The following is a 24,759-nucleotide window of genomic DNA, read 5'->3' as shown; positions in this document are numbered from 1 at the left end:
AGATACTCGATAATTGCTATAATAATATTAGAATAAGAAATATTTTCAAGATAAATATAAAATAAGGAGACAATTGATTTTATGGATGAATAATATGTTTATCCTTTTAATAGAAAATGGATTAGATAAAAAAAAAAATTGTGTAAATATCCTGATTTATTTTTACCCTAGTGCCGGAAATTCAATTTCAAGTCTTCCTTTGCCATTTCGTCGGCCTTCTCTCTGACGCCAGGCCTGCCTTCTCGCCTTCCCTTGGCGATGGATTCCGATTCCGTCGTCAAGGACGAGATCATCGAATCGGTGGAGCCGCTTAGTATTGGCGAAATGTCGGTGGCGCCGGCGCCGCTGCGGCGGAACGCGGTGATCGATTTGAGCAGCGGCGACAGCGATTCCGAAGAGGAGGGCGACGGGGAAGCTTGGCATAAGCGAGGCTCTGACAGGTTCGGGCCACCGGTAAAGAAGGCACGCTCGGCCGCTGCGGGTTTGCCCCCTGGTTTTCTTGACCCCCTCCCGCAGGCGAAGCCGCTATCGCTGCCGCCGCCGGCCACGAAGCCGCGGGCGTCATTGCTCGCATGCAGACAGTTTTGGAAAGTGGGGGACTTCGAGGAGAGCCAGAACCCTAACTCGCTGACCTCAGGTAAGCCTTCTTTTTTATACATCTATTTTTCTCTCTGTCAGTGAGCTGTCTAATTCTCAAAATCCAATTATTCATTCTCTTAAGCAAGTAATGTGCAATGTTAATAACATTTTTTAAAATTAAAAACTAGGCGAACAGTCTGCCAAGTCTTTATTGGTTCTTATACATCAGCGGGGTTGAAGCTTTCAGTTCCTCTCTGTGCACTTAAATCAACATATGCCTTACATTTATATTTTCCATAAGCAAACATAGTGAGCTGTTTAGTAAAATGATAAACAGACATTGTGGCAGATCTCTAGTCACAAGTCTAGGATAGGTAATGAAGAGTAGAGCTCAATATTTTGACTATGAATACCTACAAGATATACTGCATTTTGCTTGATCTAATAAACTACACCTTAAACATAGATCTGTATTTTTAGATAAGCTATAGCCACACAGCATACTCCATCTCATGTAGTGTAAATAGACGATACCAATGGAAATTCTATTTCAAAATTCCTAAATGAACTTTGCTCAAGTGACCTAATTGTTTCTCTTGATATAATCTAGACAAACGAGACTATTGGAAGTGGCCTAAAAAATTTTGAATTTTCAGTGAGAATATCCATTGGATAGATTTTTCTATTACAGAATATGTTAATATCTATTAGAAATGCACAAAAGATTAAAATGTCATAGCACATTAGGTCACTAATTTGTAGGAGCTAGCGTTATCCTTTTTTGCATTAGTCTCCCTCTGGTTTTTCTTGCATAATTTGCCACATTAAGGTTACTCATTTCAGCTCTCGGAATGGATCATCTGAGAGTTCACCCGAAGTTTTTACATTCAAATGCTACTAGCCACAAGTGGGCACTTGGAGGTAAATTCAGAGCCATTTTGACATTGTCATCTATGGTATATTCTGAACCTTTTATTCAATTTCGGTAATTTGAATTTGATGGGCAGCTTTAGCTGAGCTTTTGGACAATTCGTTCGATGAGGTATCTAGTGTTATCTTCATCTATGCTGATCAGTTCTTGTTTGCCATCCCTTTTATGAATACATTATGATCTCAATAGGTTTGTAATGGAGCTACATTTGTGAATATTGACATGCTAATAAACAAGAAAGATGGAAGCAAAATGTTGCTAGTTGAAGGTATGGGCTTTATTTTACATCATTCTTGTCAAACATTGATATGTTTTTTTTTGTCTTCTTTAGAGTTGGCATAAGCATATCATGATTAAAATTTGGACGAGGGCATATTGAAGTCTTTAATGGTTATGCGTATCTTTGCTCCAAGGATGTTAGTTTCTTTGCTTCCTCCTTGAATTAATGACCACACTGCATATTGTCTTTCATTCTGATGCGTATACTCTGATTATTTTCAAAAGCAAAAGATAGATTTTTTGCTTTAGCCAACTAATGCATTTATGTTTTTTCCTCTGAGATGTATCTGACTTATGTCAAAAAGTGCTTTCTGATTGGGTGCATTATTCTATGATTTTGTCTGTTGAAATCATTGCAATTGTTTCACATCAATGATGAGTATGGTATGCTCAATGAAACAACAAAATCATTCAGCAATCAATGATCTGAAATAATTTGCTCACAGGTCGGCAGGGTACTTATGTTATGCTATGGTGTGACACTACTTGGACCCAAGTTTTTATGCTATGTTGTTTCCTAGTGTGTCTAATCCGGACTTCACTCAATTTTGGGCTGGAGGGCTTGCACCTCTCTGCACTGTTGAGCAGACATCTTGTGCCATTTGCTTTCATAATATTTTCTTCTGTGGTGGGCGGGATATTTTCACTTTCATAATATTTTCTTCTGTGGTGGGCTGGATATTTTCTTTTCTTTTATGGCATTTATTGGGATCTGGATTTGAGGTCTTATGTCCATGAGGATAATCAAATTAGCTTTTTCTGTTTTGTGTTTCTAGCTTTCACTCGCGTAACCTTTCTCCTTTGTTTATTTAACACATTTATTTGACAAAGGTGTTCAACTATCTTGTTTCCTTGTATTGAGCAGATAATGGTGGTGGAATGGACCCTGATAAAATGCGACAATGCATGTCACTTGGTTATTCTGTCAAGTCCAAAGTAGTGAACACTATAGGACAATGTGAGTTCTTTCCCATCAAAGAGACATCAGTTGATAAGTTCCTTTTCCTTTTAGATGCTATGGATTGTTTTATATGTCAATTTTTTACATGGTGTAGATGGAAATGGCTTTAAAACAAGTACCATGCGACTTGGGGCGGACGTTATTGTGTTTTCTCGTAGTCGAGGAAAAGAAGGAAAAAGGTTGGCATTTGTTCCTTATTTCAGATATGATAATATGTAAATTTATGGAAATATTCGTATTGTTGAAATGCATGTTTGTGGTAACATATGTGCACATTAGACCATGGTTTAAAATTTGAGCCGTATCAAAATTTCAGTTTATGACCAGAACGATATGGTTTCATGCCATGCCGATATAGTTTTGGTATTTTAAAATATAAAATATATTAATTAAAAATATTTTTAAAATAAAATATTTAACCTTGGCGCAATATTAAAAAAATAAAAAATAAAAAAATAAAAAAATATTTTTTTTTAAAAAAAGAAAAAATATTGGATTACGGTGCCTCTGCGACCTCGTGGAGGTCGACGCGAGATAGCGGTGACCCATGGTGTCAATGTTGGTATTGGTGCTAGGTAGTAGGCGTAATAATACATTTTACCTGTGCAACCTAGTACGGTACAAGATTTTAAACCTTGCATTAGATATCTCTTTACTTCTAGCCAAGTCTGTTGCTTCTTCACGGACTGACATTTTTGGTTCAGTATTAAATATGGCAGTGTTTTGTTGGCACCGTTCAATAAATGAAATAGAATACATAGGTGTGCCTGTTTTTCATGTCCCTTTTCAGGGTATATTTTTATTTTTTGATGTGTTTATCATTTAGACAATCTCCCCTCTCTTAACAGCTAGGAGGGAATTGAATGGAAAGGATGATTTCTTTTGATTTTACCATGGGGAGGAATAATATATTAATATTGATGTTATTGGCTCTACCTGTACTACTGGATGCTCATTTCTCTGAATTAATAGAATTTGCAAATATTTACAGATTTATTCTAGCATACTATGGCACAAATGCTTTGTCTAAGTGAGTGCTTTCTGATGTCATTTTTCAGTGTTAATGAGTCTATATCTTCCACTCCATTCAATTAAATTCTGTCAATTACAGAATCAATTGGTTGCCTTTCAACATGTTCATAACATTTCAATTTATTTTCTCTTATTTTATTGATTTATTAGAGGTATACCTAGTCAGATTCTCATTTTAATATCTTATTTTCTCATTTCAAGTATTAACACACGTTCATGGTAACCTTCTTATTTTTGTTTAGTTTTTTTACATGTTTCTTCCTAAAGTATGATAGGTCATACGATCTTTTCTTTTTAACCTAAGAGGTATATGATTCTCACAATATTCTAAAATTCTTTCTCCTTTCCAAGCATTGATTCTTTATCATGTTAGTCATATCTACATTATGTGTGTGTGTATATATATTCAAATAGATCTAAAAAAAACTGAAATCATTACTTACAGGAATTTCAGAAATATCATTTCCATGTAAATACTCCCTTTATTTTTTCTTATTGAAACTACATTTTTTAGATTCATTGTTAATCATAAACTCGAGACCTATCAATTCTAAAGGATTTTTCCACAATCAATTTAAATTATAATCTATTTACATTATATCATTTGTAACAATGTAAAATGACAGATTTAGAGAGCTTACTTGATCCAAACTTTATAGTTATAGGAAAATCATTTGTTACTCCTAGTAGTTACTGTAGGGAATCCTATGCGATAAACAACAAATCGCAACGGAAAAAGGATCCCTTGAGCGATCTATGCGAAAGAAAACTCATACAAGTTAGATCTACATGCTCTTATCTAATAGGGTATACCTTTAGAGCGTGCCCTTCGCTTATCCTACTCGTTCAAAGCTTGTCGGATCTCTTGCACGTTCAAGTGTCCGTGCCTCTATGCGTATCTACACGAGCACTCACCTTTATGGAGAAAATTTTTGGTTGTGCTAGCAACCCATCTTGTAAGGCTCGGCCAAGAAGAAGAGGAGAGAAGAAGATGAACATCCAGCATCACTTTTGGGAAGAAAAACTCTTTTTATACTCAAGCCATGAATACCAAAGGTTTTTAGGCTTTTGGTATTTTCTCATCAATGCATTATTAATCCTATTAATCATGCATGATAACTTCCTCTTCTTCAATGTATGATTAATCCACATTAATCATGCATGATGAATCAACTTTCATTCATCAACTTGGTTTAATTTGAGTCTAACTCAAATTTAACCAACTTGAGTCTAACTCAAGTCTTGGTCATCCAATGAGTTTAATTGTTTCTTTAGTCAAATTAAAATGAACTCATCTCCAAAATAAAATGTTATTTGTGTGTGACTCAATAGGTTCTTGTAACGTTTTCAACGTCTCTAAAATCCATTTTAAAAACATAAGCAATGAGTGACATCTAACAATGCATCATTGCTACCCAAGTGATAAGAATTTCGAAATTTTACATAACCTTCGTGACTATGATAATGTACGGCCATGTCCTTCTATCCTCGATATCTAGATTGATCAATGAGGCATGGACTGTGTCATCCTCTTATCAATCTTTGTGTTTCTTGATCCCTAAGTAGACTCACTCAAGCAAATGAGCTTAATATTTTATATTAACTCATTTGAGCATGACCATGCATTTCGTGGTCCTACTTTATCAAGAGGCTGCAATATATCATTCTCGTTATATGGGAGGGATAGATCCCATCTACATCACTCACATCCCTCCGCATAATTTGTTACATACCTAATGATCACCTTTATAGTCCATCATGTTATGGGTGACGTTTGACGACACTAAAGTACATAACTCCTTATGTAAGGAACCGTAGTGACTTCAAGTCTAAGGACTATTCATACCAATAGTCACATGAGAAAGTTTATGACACTTATATAACGATCCATGAAACTTTCTCATGGACGGTCAATTCAGTATACATTCTCTAATGTATATCCATGTGTCAACTCGATATCTCATATCCATGACTTGTGAGATCAAGTCATCCAGTTGACCTACATGCTAGTCTCAACGCATTAATATCGTCCCTGAATATTAATGCTTGACTAGGAATGATTAAGAGTAATGTTCTCTACATCATCTCACTATCGACTCAAAATAATCGATATGATGTAGATTGAAACTAGCTACCCAAGGACATTATTATACTTAATTATTTGACACAAATATAAAATAAGCATAATAATAAAAAATCTTGCCTTTATTAATAATAAAATATGATACAAAAGTCCCTAGTCAATCATTACATAATTGGCTCTAGGGCTACTACTAACAGTTACAGAGTAGTAACTATATCATTATATATATTCTTTATCACATCAATAGAATTCATAAATATTCCTCCTCGAAAACTCATCAAAATAGTTGTCTTGAACTGTATCAAAAGCTTGTGCTGAGCTAATAAAATTATATGTAAATGCAAGTCCTTCTATCCATTATAATTATTTCCTCCCATAATAAATTTATGGCGAAACCTATCCAATATTAATATATTTACTTCTGTCATGTATGCTATGTTTTGTTATTTTGTTTTACTTTCTGTTTTCCTCTTTCTTTCTTCAGTAGATTTACTTCTCTAACATGGTTTCCAGACCCACACAGAGCATTGGTATGTTGTCCTTCACTTTTTTAAAGAAAACTGGGAAAGAAGATATTGTAGTTCCAATGGTATGTTAAAGTTATGCCATTTTGGCAATTAAATGAAATTTTATGTAAAGTTTTGGATTATATGTATATTTTTCTGCCTTATCTATCAATGATATTTGTTTGCATGATTTTTGTTATTCTATTAAGTAGTCATAAACCCACACGTTAGGCAATTGCCAAAAATATGTACTTAAATAATTTTTTTTGAGAATCTTAGAAGAATATTCTTGTGTATATATTGGGATAATTAGATAATGTTTTAAGTTATATAGTCTCTATTATTGGTCAAGTAGTTATATAATTTTGAACTCAATAGAGTTGAATTTGGTATAATCATTATTTTAAAAATAGGAAGCTTCAACGCACCAAGAAGAAGAATTGCATTTAAATTTAATTCTAAAAAAAAATGTCATGATAAAATTTGTAAAAATAATTGTTCAATGAAAAAGTTACAAGCCTTAAGAATATTTATTATAGGTAACCTAACCTCAAATTTATTTGTTAATTAGCTTCAAATGCATATAGTCAAAATGAGGAAAAGTTGACCTAATTAAATTTTCAGACAGATTTTCAATTTAAGATCCTATCCATCCTAAAATTCTCGGTAGATTTCTTATTTGATATTTTTGTACATAAACTCCTAAAATTAATATTGATTAAATATTAATGAAAATGTGTTAAAATATTGTTCATGTAATAAATTTCATCAACTACATCCATAATGTTGTTTATCATGTTGAAAGTATACTTAATTAATTTATGAGAATCTATTTTTAGAAATTATTATGAATTGCTGCTATAAAAGGTAAAAATATATAGATCAAATTAAATTCATTTGTACTAATTAAAGAAAGGGTGCTGTAAATTTGTTGAAAACAATTATTAGATTACATATATAATTTAGTATAGGAAGTTTGAAAAGTTAAATTAATTATTAAATTTATAAATAACTTGTACTATGAATTTGAGTCAAATTTATTCATTCAACCATGGAACATTATGTATGAAATTCTAGATTCATTCTTCGAAACAATTCAATGACAATATATGCAGTAGTACCTACCACCTTATCCCTTGTGTTTCCCCCTTTTTCCTATTTCTAGGGGTTCAAACAGTAATTGGGAACCTAATAATTTCTGTTGAGAATGTTTTCTTTGGCCTGACTTTAATGACCTAAGATGACAACAATGAAATATTTTCCAATTTACTAAGGTTGTTTTGTGGAATGCTAGCCTTATGGGGCACGAGGCATTGCTGCTTAGTTGTTTTGATACTTAGTTGCAATTGAGTTTTGTCAAATTCTAGTACTTAATCCTTTTTGTACATTATATGTATTAGATGGTTTACTTGATTATTGTATATATTCAAATGACAACTTAATGGATCCTTGTGAAATGAAGGATTATTTGTTTTCCATACCAGGCATAAAACCAAATAGAGATTTCTAGGTGCCAAGTGCAATATTCATTTGTATGGAACAGTAGAACTCAACCTCAGCTGTATGTTAATTGCTATTGAACTTTTCTTGTCTGCAATTAAGTGGTTCTTTTGAGGATAATTCAAGCACATTGAAACTCAACTTTATGATGAGTTGAATGCTTAGGTGGACTGCATCCTGAACCCAAATTGTTTGGGAGGCATGGTTTCATGATTACATATGCATCTCGTTGGATATAAGTTTTTTCATCTAATGAAAACTAATATATGATTTTTATGGGATTATGTAACAACAAAGTGATTTACGTAAAGTTTTGATGCCCTTTTTGAGTATTGGTCTTCTCTTTCTAAACCTACTTATTCCACTGGGCCTTTGCCTGGTCATGTGACATGTATGACAATGAGGGTTCCAGTGTCTTTTGTTTTACATTATTAATGTCAGGATATTAATGTTAAGAACAGATTCCTCTAAACTAAATTTATATTGATGTTGCATTTGCAGTTTGATTACGAGAAAGATCAATCTTGGAATAAGATTGTGAGATCAAACTTAGCTGATTTGAATAATAATATTGACACCATCATCCAATGGTCTCCGTATTCAAGTGAAGCAGATCTTCTTGAGCAGGTAATATATATTGAAAGTGCCTTGACAGTTACTTGGAAGCCATTTTTTTTGGAATAAAATTGACACTTGAGATTCTTGCCACTTGCCGTGGCAAATTAAATATCTTCATTGAAAAGTTTATTTGTTAGGATTTGTATTGTATCTGGCTTGGAATTTTCTCTTTTGCATTGGTGTTCAAGCTTTGTTATTTTTCTCTAACCTTTTTTTTTTTTTTTTTTATGATATGCCAGTCTTTTGTCATGCCCCAAGTTTCATAGCCATTGATATGGCTAGAAGACCATGATGACCGTGCAACATTCTCTTTGACATTTGCTTTGGAAACAACCATACAACCATACAACCATAGTGTACATCACAAGAAATATTTTAATATTAGCAACCATATTCATTAAATTGAACCATAAAGAATTTGCTAAGTAAAAACTCAAACTACATGGAAATATCGACTATCAAGTTCTTACACTATCAAAAAGGTAGATAAATTGAAACACGAGCATTAAAATATATATATAGCTTGAGGAAATAAGATCACACAAAGTCTACTAAATCATAGCAAAAAATCAAGTCAACTCACTACATATCTAAACATCCTCTTCTTGTGGCTTTTGAAAATTCACAATATCCGTTGTACGGTGCTCATCTCCTGCCGAATACCTAGCCAAGTGTGCACTTTGGTCCACAAGGCCATACTAATTGGGTAGCTGAAGAAGAGATGCTCGTTGGTCTCATCTTTCCCCTGACAGAGGGGGTAGGTCTTGCAAGGCAGTCTGCCCTTAGTTTGTAGGTGCTTCGGCATGATGTCCGACCTCCAAACCACTGTAGTTCAAGATGGCTGCTGACCCCTCTGCCGAAAGAAGTCATATACTCCTAGTTAGTTTACATGTTCCAGTCTATGAATTTTGGGATGAACTCTTTCGTTTCTCAAAGTGTTTGCTAAGGTTTGCGCATTGTCCGTTTCTGCTGGAAACTCATGTTACATTGAAGATTTCCATGTAATTAAATTGACTCTTGTGCGACTAGCAAGGTAGGTCTTCACCTCAAGTTCTCTTTAAAATGGCAGGTGATAATTGAGCTGAATTGAGTATTGCTCTTTCCGTCATTTCAGTGTAATTAACATAACTCATCTGACATAGATGTAAGGGCCCCTCTGTGTGGTTGCTGATCTGCCAAAGAAAAAATGGGAATACTGAACACAGAAGCCCCCAAACAGCATGTCAAGTTAACATTTTGTTTGACTGATTCACTCTTTGTCTACCTAGCACCACTCAGTGGTTAGTGACAACTATCGATGTGGGTGTTGTAGCCTCTATTGCAGGAACAAATCTGAAGTGCTATTCCTTTTATTGACCTTTTCTGTAAATATCAAAATGAGACATCATTAAGAAATATCAAATTACTCATTCTGATGTAGTGCTGTGGTGTAAACAACCAAGTGGTACAATTTGTTATACTAGTTAACTTTTTTGATAATTTGACTGTACCTTGGAATCCTTTTTTTAGAAAATAATTATATTGATCATTGATGTGTTATATTTGTGGAAGGTCCTACTTGAAAAGATTGAATATGCTCACTTCAACTTTTAATGGTGCAGTTCAGTTACATAAAAGATCAAGGAAGTCGAATTATCATATACAATCTGTGGGAGGATGACCAAGGGGAGTTGGAGCTTGATTTTGATGAAGATAGACATGTCCGTTTGTTAATTATTACTATTATGTTAATTCTCTCTCGATAGCATATTAAATAGGAAATTTACTGTCGATATTTTTTCTCTTCAAAGTTGGATATCTCAGCAAGCATATTGTTTCTACTTTTCCACTATTATATATTATTTCTTGCATTTGACTTTGATTATTCTAGTTGACAGGACATTCAAGTTAGAGGTGTTAATCGAGATGAGAAAAAGATTGAAATGGCCAAGAAGTTCCCAAACTCCAGGCATTTTTTAACATATCGGCATTCATTAAGGGTACTCCATATGCTTTACATGTTCTCCAAACTTCTTAGTTTGGTGGAACATATTCATATATCATTTTCATTTTATTATTTTCTTTGCTCATTACCTGTTTATCTAACAGTCATATATGTGATAAACTGTTAGTTTGAAGAGGTATCTTTCTTGACAAGTGTGACTAGCAGAATGCTGAAATGACTTAATCTGAAGAATTTTTTTGTATACAAATGAAAAACTCAACATGAGCTTCTGATCCAAAATGCTACTTGAACTAGGATGCATTAGTCTGTTACAGCTTTGGTGTATAATTGAATCAAAATACAAGTTACAGTAAGTATCATATTTTAACTGAAGAACCAACTCCTGGACAATGTATTATTTTTTGAACGGATATACCAACTGCTCAGATAAAATTTTTCTGAATGCATATTTACCAAGATTTCCCATAATATTTCATGGATTCGAGGAAGTATTAATCTTAAATTTTAACAGCCTCTCAATTGGATAATTAGTTGGTTTAGTGCAACTGGGTTGCTAGATTCTAGCCTTACAGTGGTTCATTTCTGGTTTTCCAAAACTTCATTCAAGAGCTGATACCAGATCAGCTGGGGTTTGATTGTTGGCTTTCCTTTCTCAGTTCCAGTTTACACAACATTGTGAGCCTAATTTACAATAGTTCCCAAACGGAATAATCAAATGATGATGAAAGGGGTTTTTTTCCTAATATTTCTTGAGTTTAATAGTCTTATGGTTGACACAGTCTCAATTCCTTGATGGATACTTTTCTGTTCTCTCACATGTTCATGTCTCTATGCTTTCCTTTTTCAAAATATTTGGCATATGGCAGTAGTGAAAAAAATGAGCTTTAATTCAGTATTCTTTGGTGGCAAACAAAATTAGAATATTTCCCTCTTCCCATTATCTTATCCATAGCAAATGTTTGAAGTACTTGCAGTCTTATCCTCGTTCTGACTGGTGCATGCTAATGTGCTATGATAACTATAATACCAAATGTTGGGCTGTACTACTCTGGTAAATGGATTTATTTACATACCATTCTTTAATAACACCAACTGCCTTAGCACAGGAATTTACTCTGGTAAATGGATGTAAAACACCAACTGCCTTGGCCCAGGTGCATCTTTTAATATCACTGGTCATGTGAAATTGTGAACTTTGTATTGATAAAAGGCTATGTTGTAGAGGCAATGTAACTAGTCAGTATTTGAACTGTCTCTAATTTCTTGTTATAGTTTGATTGGTAAACATTTATCCTTAAGGTTTAACCTGTTGGGAAATGATAGAAATTGTAGAGTTATGGTTCATTGGTAGTCTCTCTGGATGCCTCATTTCATTCTCAGTTTTAGTCGTTTATTTGATTTCTATTTTTGCCAATTTTATTCTTTAATGGTTTGCTGATAATCTCCCATGACTATTATTCTGCTTTTATGGTCCTTATTATTAGCTCTCTGGATAGTTGGTAGTTTTAAAATGTAATTATTCCTGATTATAATTTTTTTCCTTGTGTAGAGTTATGCCTCAATTTTATATCTCAGGCTTCCATCCTTCTTCAGAATGATATTGCGTGGCAAAGATATTGAACATCACAATATTGTGAATGATATGATGATGAAGCAAGAGGTCACATACAGGCCTCAATCAGTCTCAGAAGGGTTTCCAAAAGATCCTAATGTAATTCTCTTTTGTTGTCATCTTCTATTTATTAATTTTGGCATATTTTTTTGATAGACATTTGACAGAAATTTTATCTCAACCTTGTATCAGATGGTTGCAGTTGTAACTGTTGGTTTTGTGAAGGATGCAAAGCATCATGTAGATGTTCAAGGGTTCAATGTCTATCATAAGAATCGACTGATAAAGGTACTTTTAAAAATTTTTTCCATGCTTTATGAGGCAAATAAAGATATTAAGTTTTAAATTTTTGAAGATTTTATTTGGGTAAGATCTTCTCTTTGGGAGAACAAATTTTTAAGAAAGTGTTTCGAGTTGGTATTTTTCTTATTTAGAATTGTAGAGAAGTTTTGGTACCATTATGCATGCCGATCAACACTAAAATCATTCGACACCAGCACCGGGTGGAGTTGCGAGGCGGCAATCGCCTCGCTAAGGCTTCCGTGAGGTTGTGAGGCTACTATTTTTTTCTTTCCTTTTTTCCCCTATTTTCATCTTTTTCTTTGCTTTTTCGATACTTAATTCCTTTCTATCCGGTAATTTCTTTCCCTCTTTCATTAGTTTCTTTCCTTCATCCGCCTACAAGGTAAACAAAGACTAAGGATTGTTAGTAAAGATTTCTTTCCCTCCATTCGTCTACGAAGGTAGCAGAGACTAAGGAAAAAAAACCTCTTAAGGATGAAGGTGGAGATGAATTATTAGGAAAAGCATCTAAAGCAATCAAATATTAATAAAAATATTTTTTAATTAATATATTTTATATTTAAAAAGTTTCGAGATTGTATTGGTACGACACGATATGGTACGAAAGCCGTATCATTCTCGTCATAAACTGAAACACTCTGACACGGTTTAAAATTTTAAATCTTGCTTAACCTACAAAAATAATGTTGTTGCTTATGCAAACATTTATTTAAATAAATACAAATTTGCCACATGTTTGCTTTTCGAATGTTGAACACCTTTTATACGTGTTAGAACTTTTTTTTTTTCAATTAGTTGGCTGGTGAGTTCCTATTTCTTGTAAAGGAGACAAGTAGAAATAGGTAGTGGAAAGTAAACATGTAAAAAGGGGAAATTAAAAATTTTGTAGTTTGTTTATCGAAATTAGGAGATGATATGAGATATATAATGTAAACAGTTGATGGTGATATGAGACCACCCGTCAAGTAAAAGTTTTCTTTTAGTGAATTTTCATTTGCTTTCCGCCCCTGAAATTTAGCTTTTCTAAAAAAACCTATCTTTTAAAATTGTTAAATATAAAATATTCTAAATTGAATATGTGCCTATTGCTGTCAAATACTAATGGATCTTTTCAAGGTTAAAATTTTGAGCCTTGTTAGAATTTCGATTTATAATTGGAACAATATGGTTTTGGTATCGTATTGTGCTGTGCCAATATAGTTTTGATACTTTTTTAAATATAAAATGTATTAATTAAAAAATATTTTTTATTAATATTTGATCGCTCTTAGATGCTTACTATTGAGTTATTTTTGAGATGTTAAATGATGAGTTCAAGTTTTGATATTATCTCGTGAAATGTTTAATGTGTATTGAATAAAAGTCGATTTAGGATTAGTTGAAGTCCATCAATTAGACATGGCTGGATCATGTAGATTTAGTTTAAAATTAATTTAAATTTATATATAGAATAACTTAATTCATTAGTAGTAGTATATTTTATAAAGTAAAAAATTATATTGTATTTATTTTTTTTGTCTTTCCTAACAATATCTTTCCTCCCTCCTTGAAAGAGTTTTTTTTTTCTGCATGTTTACTTCGTGGACAGTTGGAGGGGAAAAAATTAACCACCTTAAAGAGGTTAAGAGGTTTTTTTTCCTCTCTGCTCATCCTTGTGGATGAATGAAAGGAAGAAAAAACATTAACATATGGAGGAGGAAAAAAAAATTAATAGATGGAGTGAAAAAATTTGCAAGGAAAATGGAATTAATTGTGAAAAAAATAAAGAAAAAGATGGAAATAGGGGGGGGGGGGGGGGGGGAAGAAAAAAAATGACGTCGGTTGCAGCGACTTGTCACCACGAGGCCATGACCAAGCTCGTGAAATCACGACGGGCTCTATGACCTCGTGGAGGCCCGCGCCTAGGCAAGGCCTCTCACGGTGGCCTCATTTACCCGCGAAGCCTTTGCAAGGCCATTGCCGCTTGCGGCTTTGACTCAGGGTTGGTCAGGGCTGCTTAGTAGACGGAATGCTAAATTCCACCTGATCTGCACTGCTCAACATTTTATTCCTTGGATCTTTTTTAACAATGGATAAATAAGTACAAAAATTATATCAGCACAATATCATATGGTTACAAAATTGGATCTTTAACTAGAAGACTAAAAATCCGATACAACAACAACAATGATCAAGTCTTATCCCACTAAGTGGTTCGCTTGAAATTTAAATCTTTTATAATGCACCTATATCATGTGCTACATACTATTACTTTAGCACAAAAGCATTTTGATTACCATTTTTTCTCTTAAAAATAATTTTACAGCAAAAGACCTAAAATGCAAAGTAATCTAAGAAGGTGATTTATTAGGCGTATGTAGGAATACATGAGAATCAAAGTTAATATGCACCTCTTAGGGTGCAAAATCATGTATTGAGCAATAACATGATTTTTATACAAAATCTGAAAAACTTGTTTGTGTTTCGAACCTCTCATGTTCAGTGCTAGACAATGATCAAATCCATACTATGCCCTAACTTCATTGTAGGGATATACATGCAAATCAACATATTAGAAAACACTGAAACATGTAAGTATGCTTCGGGTAAACATGTTAAATTGCCAATATAAATATTTATATATTTGAAATTACATTTTGAAACTACCTGCATATCGTAATTTGAGACAAACCTTAATGTTCGCCATAGAAACATCTCAAATAAGCTTGTTTTTGGTTGCACATTGAGCACTCACATCTGTACTATTTATCTTTTTATAACATCACCTTGATATTGTGAGTGATTAAATTTGATTTTCAAATTTCTTAGTAAATTCTGAAGTTTACTAACAAAAGATATCCTTAGATATTTTGGTTTCGAAATGCTTAACATCAAGGCCTTTATATTTTTCATGAACATGATCTCTGATGACAAACAGTATCTAGTTTCCTCATTCACAACTAGGTTAAGGAATTTTCAATTTTGAGGAGTTAGTCATGTGAAGATGTGCTCAAGCGTCTGACTAAGTAGGATTTGTGCACCCTTAAAGTATATTCACAAGATCCATAGAGTATAACTAGTCCTATGCATTGAATTCTTGACTAACTTGATGATGGCTACAAACAATCTCCTACCATAATTAAGGTGGTGATCTTTCATTTGTCAAGTTATTGAACATTGCTGAATGGACATAGTTAAAGTCAGACATGATAGCATTCACACATTGTCTTTTCTTTCATTATTGTGGACTTATTGCATAAGGGTGACTAGTCCATATTTTCCTGATTTCATTTCATATTTGTCAAGTTTGTAATTTGTATTATCTGGTAAATATGGCTTAGCCTTTCTGGAGAGTGTGGACCGTTGCTGGAAGTGATGGACGAGGAGTTATAGGTACTTCTTTCAGCTGCCTTTTTTTCATATATTCTCCTGAATATCTGTTTCCTTTTAAATGTTTTACAATGTCTATAGGCGTCTTGGAGGCAAATTTTATTGAACCAGCACATGATAAGCAGGGCTTTGAACGCACGACCATTCTTTCAAGACTTGAAGCAAAACTTGTTCAGATGCAGAAATCATATTGGTTTGTCTCATTTGCCAACCTTTCATTAAAAATGTGGTGTTTTTCTTTTCATAATTTTAAAGAGGTTTCTTAAGTTTTAGTTGGATTCCTCATTGCAAAGCACGTTTTATTCCAAAGGAGTTGGATATGATATTGATGTTATTGTTTCTCCTACACTAAATTTGAATTCAGGGCTACAAACTGTCATAAGATTGGTTATGCTCCCAGGGTTAACAAGAAAAATAATGAGTCCGGAGATAAAGGTAATGAAATCTTATTTTATTTTGATAAAAACACCTTGTCATTTGATTATTAATTTTTTTACACTCATTTTTTCTACTTTTGAACTCAATTTTCTCACTCTCTCAAGATCCGTATAATCCCAGTATACATGGTATTTATCTAATATGGTTGGTGATCATCCTTAGCAGACAGTTCTCCAGAGCCATCTGCTCATCAGTTATCTCGGCATTCAAAGAAGGCTAATTCTCCAAATACTGATATTGGAAAATCTGGTGATTCACATAAAAAGGGATACAAGTCTATTTTAAGTGGTAAAACTGGAAAGGCCGATGAATCCAGCACCCAAAAGAGGCAAAATTTGGCCAGTTCCATAGGCAGCAAGAAGAAAGGCACTAAGAACCTAGAACTTCAATCAAGTTCACCTGGAGCCCGAGATGTCAGTGATGGAAGTGATTCTGAGACTGAGTGTGTTCCTTTGGATAAAATAACATACCATTCTAGTGTTTGCAAGAGCTCTCCTCAAAAAATCACTGGAAAAACTACAGATTCGATTTTGTCTTCATCCTCCTATTCTTTCAAAAATGGAACTCATGAAAGTCATACAACCAGCGGAATTGTTGGAATTCAACGAATTACTACTAGATCACAAGCAAAGGTAAATTGTTTTTCTATAGTTAAGAACTCTTCCACTTTAAACTCTGCCAGGTTGATAGCCATAGGATATCATGCTACAGTTCACCTCTGATTATGTTGATATGAAGTGTATTATTATTGGTACATCGCTTCCATCAATTTCCATCCCATCTTATAGAATTTAAGGAAAGAAATATTTTATGATACCATCATGATAAAACTCTAATCTAGATGTACTAATGTGGAACTGAATCCACTACACTCAATAAATCCAATAGATTCAACACTTCGCCCTTAAGCTGAAGCATAAAAGTAATCAATATCTGTCTTGTTACATGAACTAGAAATGTGGACTAAGACATCACCATATTAAAATCAAAACATAATATTCGAATGCAAGGAAAATAAAACTTAGGGAGTTAACAAAGCATGCGACTGATGCTCCCTTCAATCACTAATTTTTAAACCTATAATAATAGGTGGAGCATATAGGCAATGATATCTTCAATCTTAGACCAACTAGCACTTTGATAAAAGGAGAACAAAGGATGAAATGAAGCCATGGCTTGAAATCCCATCCTGTATTGGGTGACATGGTCAAAATGTATGGTTCTGCTAAATTGTTAAAACTCAAGATGGTATTGATTGGCACAGGTAATCTATCATGTGCCTCCAGAGTATCTTGTTGTGCCAATAGTTGGCGATCCTTGACACACTATAAGATATGTCAAGATGGATTCAAGTAATGTTTGGTATTTCTTATAGCTTATTTCTTAAATATTCTAATATAAATTTTCTAATTCCTAATTGTATTTTATAAGTGACTAAGTTAAGTAAAATAAGATTATAAGAGGAAAATTAATATGAATTCATCTCGATATAGAATGGAGTAAAATTAAATAATTTTTTTTTACTTCAACTACTAATTGATATAACTTAATTAAAATTAGAACATCTAAGTGAAGGAGAATTACATAAGTAAACCTCATCTAAAGCATTTTGGCATGCTTTGACCATCATATGCTAAAATGTGTTAACAATCAATACCCTATAATACCATACAATTTAATTTGATTCACTGTTAAAAGCCAAAACTCTAACACGACTTAAGATTTCAAACCTTGTATTAAGTAAGGATAGCAGGAGTATTTAGGAACAAGTTTCTCGAGTGGGTTTCTCGTTGAAGCGGAGCATATAAAATGAAACTAAGATGAAAAGTGATCTTAAGAACAAGTATCTCGAATGAACTTTTCCTTAAAGTGGCGCATATAACATCATACAATAGACTAAGGGAATAGGAAATAACTCAACGGTCTTGGTGAAAAAAATGAATAACATAGTTCAACACTTGTTGGGAATAACAAAATGAGAATAAGCTATTTTATATTCAAACCTTCATTGGAGGTGGATAACAATGCTTCATCCTTTTTTAGATGTTGCAAATGAGAATATTACATTTTTGTTTAGGTCTTCATTAGTGATGGATAATATAGCTCGAGGCCGTTGTCGAACATTGAAAAACGAGAATTGAGCATTTTCTAGTCTTGACTAGAGATGAAAAACATAGCTTGACCCTTTGCTATAAGTAGCAAAATGAGGATATGAGAACTTTCTCTTTTCAAGTCTTCATTAGAGATAAATTGCTACCAAAAAAATAAAGAGAGAAAGACAAAATATAAGGATCAGAACAAGAGGAAGATGGATAAATAAGTATCGATTTTAAGTCGTGCTAGAGTTTTTGTCTTTGATCGGAATAATTTGATTTTGGTATCATGTTGACATGTTGTGTATGATGCTAATGGCGAATTGGAAGTGGAAGGAAGAAGAAGAAGAAGAGATTACAACTATATAGTTAATAGTAAGATGTAAAATAATATTCCTCGCTGGACTTTGTATCTATCTGGAATGATTTAAAATAACATTTAATGTTGCACTTTTTATCCATTTGGAACGATTTAAAATAATGTTCCATAATGGACTTTTTATCCATCTAGAAAACTTAAAGCAATTCATGTCGGACCTTTTATCCATCTAAAATGGTACAAATTTGACATTGTGTTGTATAGATATAAATTATAAAAAATAAGAAATATTACTTGAATTCATCTTGACATGTGTCATTAGCATGCCAAAGAGGTATTGAGTTGGCATGACATGGTCCTTATCAACATGATCCACACAAGTGACACATGAGAGATTATCGTTGTCAATTGGTGTCAAATTTTGATAATTTTCCGAAATGGTCCAACACGATATTAGATTCTAAAGCATTCCAAGATATGACCCAATAGAAAGGGCTATAGGATTAACAAGGACAAAACTGAGGGATTGTATTAACAAGGAAAAGGATTTGGTTAGGGAGCATCATAAGATGAATATGTGTATGGTATCAGCAATCAAGAGAGAGTTCACTACAGAGAAGACAAGAGGATCAACATCATATATGGTGGCTAACTGTAAAAGTGGCCAAAAGTGACACTGCTTGAAGTGAATCTAGAGGCATTGATGAGTCGTGGCAAGAGGATGCTTTGCCGCTCCATGCGAGCTGACGCCAATCAATCCTCCAATGACTATCCCTAATGGATGCTACTATAGAAATAAGTAGAGGGAAACCTAGTCCCAAAAGAGACAAAGGCCCGTGTCTTGGAAATCTGTAGACCAAGTAAAAGGGTGAGGCACGACTGACAGGTGCAGCTGGCCATGGTGCTGGAATCGAGAGTGGCACTATCTTGGCTCCACTGATATCACATGTGAGGAAGTGATGGAAGGAGACACGGAACCTAGTACCAAGTGCAAGAATGATGAGATCTGGATCTTCTCTGTCGCTACAAAAGAAGTGGGAGATTAGTAGCTTCGCTGGATCTGCAGCTGCAGGACGAAGTAGCAGACACAGAGATGTTCCTAGAGGACATCACTAGATGTGGGATGCTGGTGTTGTTGGTTGATGTTGATGGTGGACAAAGATAGCTACACCAACAGAAACACAGCACAAAGGATGCCCATTTGTGCTAAGTAGACGATGGCGAATCAGATCCAGGCTTCCACATTTAGCAGGTGGTGGCAGATATCTTGAGGTGTTGCAGTCAAGTATCATGGGTGGCACACAAGCAGAGGAGAGTGCGTAGTCAACACATCACATGGATGACAAGTTGCGGCTGGGTTTTGCATGGTGGGATATAGGTGAGTGGGTGGTTGCACTTTAGGAGTTCGCATAGAGAAGTGATCATACCCAAAGCAGAACACATAGGACAAGGGGAGGAGAGTGGATGAAGAGACAAGGGGAAGTCATTACCAGTGGCGCTGGTGGCCTCCCCCTATGGAAAAACATAATGATAGAATATGGTTCTAATACTATGCAGACTTTAAAGAAAGAAATATTGTAACACATCATATATGATAACCATTACATGCATGGGTATATATATATTAGTATATATAGACATAATAAAATCCTAAACATAGAAAGATTAATATGAGACGAAATCCCACTACACCTAAAATTTTTATAAGCTCAATACCTTTACCATCACAATTAGGATGACAATATTTTAGCCGCTTAGCCCTTTGGTAATTTTGAATTAGTGAAAGAGTGAAATATCGGGAATTTCCTTCAATTTTGTTTTGAATTTGGCAACTAATATAGGCTGCTTCATTTTTTTAATTTCTATAAATGCCCTTCTTCCAATTGAAGGATCATCAAACAAGATAGAAATGAATTTCTATAATTCCTTTGACATTTACTTAAAGAGGAAAGGGCAGCTGAAGGAGAATCCTTGGGCAATTTCGGTGTTAACATATGGAAAGACTTTCGTCGTAGAGTTGTGTTCCCCTTGCTGCAAGATCTCATGTTTCAGTCAAGTTAAATGTTACAGTGAATTTGTTCTTTCTGTTTCTAGTTCATTAAACTGCCTTTCTTTAATGAATTTATTCACATCTTTTTACCGGACAATAATAGTTCCATGATATAGCAAAGTCTGATCTTATAGCTACTCATGCTGCTCATCCTAGATTATTGAGTTGTTTCATTTTCTTCTTAATAGCCTAGAATATGATATATATATATATATATATATATATTATTAAAATTTTCTTTAAACCTGTGCAACATCCTTACTAAATAGTTTCATAAAGTTGTATGAAAAAGACTGATTTTTTTTCTTTTCACTTACAGTCTGTTGAACAGGTGTTGTCCCCTACCATCACTGGCCAAAATGAGCTAAATATTGAGAACTCCATTATTGAGCAACTAAAAGATGAAAATGAGGAACTGAAGATAAGGTATAGCTAAATATCAATAGTTTATCAGTCTTGGGATGTTTTTGTTGTCATAAATTAATTCCAGTAAGTCATCTTTTAGAATAAAAAAGATGGAGGAATCAACATCTCAAGAATTGCAGGATGAGAGGGACCGTAATAAATCCTTACAGGAGCAGGTATGATCCATCCTTTTTTAAGTTACATGCTTTCGTTGCACTGCAAATTGAAATAATTGCCTGATATGGTGGCTGAGAATGGATGATATATGCTTAGGGAGTAGATACGATTCAGCATAAATGCATCTAAAAGAACAGAAATTGATAGATTTTCCTTAAACCCTGGGCCAATTCAATTCTGTATTATTGGTTGAACCAAACATGCTACTTGTTATGTGGGAATGATTTAAATTTTCTTAAACAAGTGAACTACAATTGCAGCTTCTACTGGGTGGACAGAGTAATTTTTTCATCATGTTTATGCACTACACAAAAGGGCTTCAATAATATATTTGTGTTGGGAGGATCTATATTTAGGATCTGGATGTACAATTTCTTCTGATTGTCATTCCTCTTGTCAAATTAAAAGAAAGCCTGCACGTAGTTAGTGTGCTTACTATGGGGTTTTATGATGTATAGGTATTATTTGCAATTTTCAGTAGTCTAGTAAACAGAATTGTGAACCATTCATGCAGCATCAGTAATTTATAATAAATAAACATAGCCCTTCATACTCCTCCAACGATATGTATTGCACTTAAGAAGATAAGTTACTTGATACAACAATAACACAACAATAACAACCAAGTTTTATTCTACTAGGTTGGGTCGTCTAGAAATAAGTTACTTGATGCGGTCTAAAATTAGGTTTTAGATTAGAAAGTTTAAATAGGAATTTTTTTATTAGAAAGCTTAAATTTTATAAATTTTTAGAAGTCATAAGGTTTTATTTTGAAGTGGGCAATTTATATTTTATGTTAACAAGTTATTTAGGGATTAGTCATATATTCACTAATTGTTTAGGGAATATGTTATTTTTTGAAAATAAGTCTTCTTTTCAGTCTTTAAAAAGGGCTCCAAAACCTCTTCTAAGATATTAAATTTTAATAAAAATCATGGACCATGCTAAATAAATCCTCTGTCATTCTAATAATATCTATATTTATCTGGTCATAGGTTCCCGTATATATGCAGATTTTTGTTGTACCTATCTTCATTTGGCGTATTTGTGTGGTTTTCCCTAAAAGCTAAGAGGCTTTTGCTTGAATCTTGTACCAGCTGGAAGAAGCAAAACAAAAGTTGGAAGAGGCAAACAAAGAACAAGATGCTTTGATTGACGTATTTGCCGAAGAAAGGAACCGAAGAGTGAAAGAAGAAGAGAATTTGAGAAAGAAATTAAAGGTGAGGGGGAACAATTCAACCTTTAACTTGTTTTCCTTTGTGTTAGTTTTTTTTTTGGGTTAATTTTTTACACTATTCATAATAATAAAATGTTTTGGTTGTCACTGTTCCGCATTATATTTTTCCAGCAATTTTTGATGAAAACCATGTTTGAAAGGCAAACTGGATTCCTTATTTACTCGCCCTGAATTTCTAGAAATAGGACCTTGTTGGCCTTACCTCAAGGCCAAAACTCTCTTTGGTCATATTAATTAATTTTATTTTGACGATAAAAGAGTAGTTTGATTACTTTTTTTATCTGCCAAATTTCTTTAAATAGGGTCTTTATTCTTTTTTATCTCAAACAATCATCTTTCATATTCATCTCTTATCTGAAGGATGCCTCTGAAACCATACAAGAGTTACTGGAGAAGATGAGCAAGAGTTAAGACAAATAGTCACAAATGCTAGGATACAGACGGTTCTCAGTAGCTTCGAGATCAACACAACCGTTCATCGAGCAACCAAAATTGTGCAAATTTTGTGTACCAAGTTTTCTTTCTTTAGGCTCCTAAATCCTCTCAGGTAACACAAAATAGTAGGAATATGGTCTGTTTTCTTCTGCGAGAGGAGAGGGAAAATAGTTATAAAGCATACATAGATGACACAGACATGTTATATCCCAAAAATTTGACTAAAAGCAAACAACTCAAGAGAACAATGTGCTTGATTAAAATGGGAAGATAGCTATATGATTGATATATGTGGAGCTCTTAACTGTTTCTATTCTTTAGCAAAAAATATTTCACTCTTTTCTTTAATCCAGTTTGTACGTTGTGATCATATTTTAGAGTTTTTTTTTTAAAATTATTATCTCTTGTTCTAGATTGGTCATCAATATATTTGCATAGCATTTTCTTATGTCATATCATTAGAAGCCATATATTTTAGTTGAGCTATTGGGTTAATCTGTAATAATATTATTATAAACCATAACCACCGAGCAAACTTTATTTCTTGGTGGGCTTAAACTCAGCAGCGCATAATATGATTAGTATAATTTGTTTAATTATTTATTATTTTTATGTTTGTCCGCGTAGGTTATCAAGCCAAGCATGGGTTTCATTTTTAGATTTTAGATAATCAAGAATAATAAATCTAAAACAACTTTGTTATTGTTATGGTTGTAAATGAAGTAATTGAATAATATTATAAATAAAAATTATGAATTATATTCATCTTTTAAAATAAATAAATAAATTTATAATATTAAATTTATTATTTAATTAAATAAGTTTAAAAATATAAAAATTTTAAATAAATTTAAATTGAAAGATCGATAATATTTAAATAAATTAGATTTAAGTTAAATTTAAATTAAATTTATAAAAAAAATTAAATCAAGTTGGAATAATATTTTAGTGATTTAATTTATTTTAGATTTAATTTAGCTAGATTATTTTATCATATAGGTTTGAATAATATAAAATTTGAACTCGATTTGATTTATTTAGTGTCTTAGTTACCATTAACGATATAATTTTTCATCAAAATGATATTTTAAATCAAAAATGATTAGTAACATTTTTACTACTATTATTAACAATGTTTTTAATTTTTTTCGAACGTTTTTTAATCAACATTGTTACTAAAAAAATGATAGGAGAGGATTTATGAGAATCTTAATAATATTTCACTTTTTTAGTTTTTAAAAATATATATTTTTATGTTAAAAGAAAACTTTGGTTGAAATTCAATGATGCCTAAAAAAATTATTTTGAAAATTTTTCGTTCTCCCGCGCTGCTCCGTCCCTGCGATTTCTCTGGAGCCCTCTCTCGGTTGCCCTGCTGGTCCCGCCGCCTCCGCACATCGTGCACGTCGTGGCTGCTTGCAGTTGTTCGGGAATCGCATGCCGCCGTCCCGTAGTTGCTCCTCGCGACCTATCCGCGTTCCACAACCGTCGCTGGTGAGCCATTGGTTGCGGCCGCGCATTGGTAGCCGCGCGCAGCCACCTGATCGACCCGATCTCGCCGCACATTGTCTCTGCGCAGCCGCTCACTGCAACTTCCCAGCCACACCACTGTCTGCCGCTGTGAGCAGTAGCGAAACCCTATTTCTGCTCTATACTGAGAGGAAGCAGTAAACGACCTTTTTTGTCCCTTTGCAGCAGTCTGACTTTTCTGCTGCTCTTATTTATGTTATTTACTGCTGATTTTACCTTATTGTTTGCTTGTAATCGTTGATCCCTCATAAACCCTAGTCGTTTTAGAAGATTTTGGGCATATTGAGTGTTGACACGGTACTCATCTAAATATATATCAGCATCTAATTGAAAACTCATCTAAATATATGTCAATAT

The 24,759-nt window shown here is 33.6% G+C and overlaps 1 protein-coding gene across 1 annotated transcript; it reads left to right on the top strand.

Annotated features, from left to right (window-relative positions):
* Positions 1-211: 211 nt before the first annotated feature.
* LOC141823886 (protein MICRORCHIDIA 7-like) lies at positions 212-23,208 on the top strand. Its single transcript, XM_074711086.1, has 20 exons — positions 212-637; positions 1,423-1,500; positions 1,587-1,621; positions 1,700-1,778; positions 2,655-2,747; positions 2,845-2,929; positions 6,379-6,454; positions 8,373-8,498; positions 10,091-10,189; positions 10,367-10,468; positions 11,984-12,145; positions 12,239-12,334; positions 15,670-15,721; positions 15,800-15,911; positions 16,083-16,153; positions 16,322-16,788; positions 20,938-21,044; positions 21,124-21,199; positions 22,298-22,420; positions 22,798-23,208. Exons 1-20 carry the CDS (start codon positions 259-261, stop codon positions 22,846-22,848), a joined length of 2,469 nt encoding a protein of 822 aa, XP_074567187.1. The 5' UTR covers positions 212-258; the 3' UTR covers positions 22,849-23,208.
* The last annotated feature ends 1,551 nt before the right edge of the window (positions 23,209-24,759 follow it).

Source organism: Curcuma longa, chromosome 3 (assembly GCF_044706935.1).
Source record: "Curcuma longa cultivar G26 ecotype Majalengka, Jawa Barat chromosome 3, ITB_CL_G26_1.1, whole genome shotgun sequence".
Taxonomy (NCBI): domain Eukaryota; kingdom Viridiplantae; phylum Streptophyta; class Magnoliopsida; order Zingiberales; family Zingiberaceae; genus Curcuma; species Curcuma longa.
Note: the sequence above shows the minus strand (reverse complement) of the source record. Positions and strands in the feature narration are given on the sequence as shown.

Bases quoted from the DNA above. Each gene is read 5' to 3' on its own strand.
- LOC141823886 (XM_074711086.1), top strand. From the start codon at position 259: ATGGATTCCGATTCCGTCGTCAAGGACGAGATCATCGAATCGGTGGAG. The intron at 1,779-2,654 runs GTATGGGCTTTA...TGTATTGAGCAG, and splicing joins CAAAATGTTGCTAGTTGAAG to ATAATGGTGGTGGAATGGAC. The intron at 2,930-6,378 runs GTTGGCATTTGT...CATGGTTTCCAG, and splicing joins CGAGGAAAAGAAGGAAAAAG to ACCCACACAGAGCATTGGTA.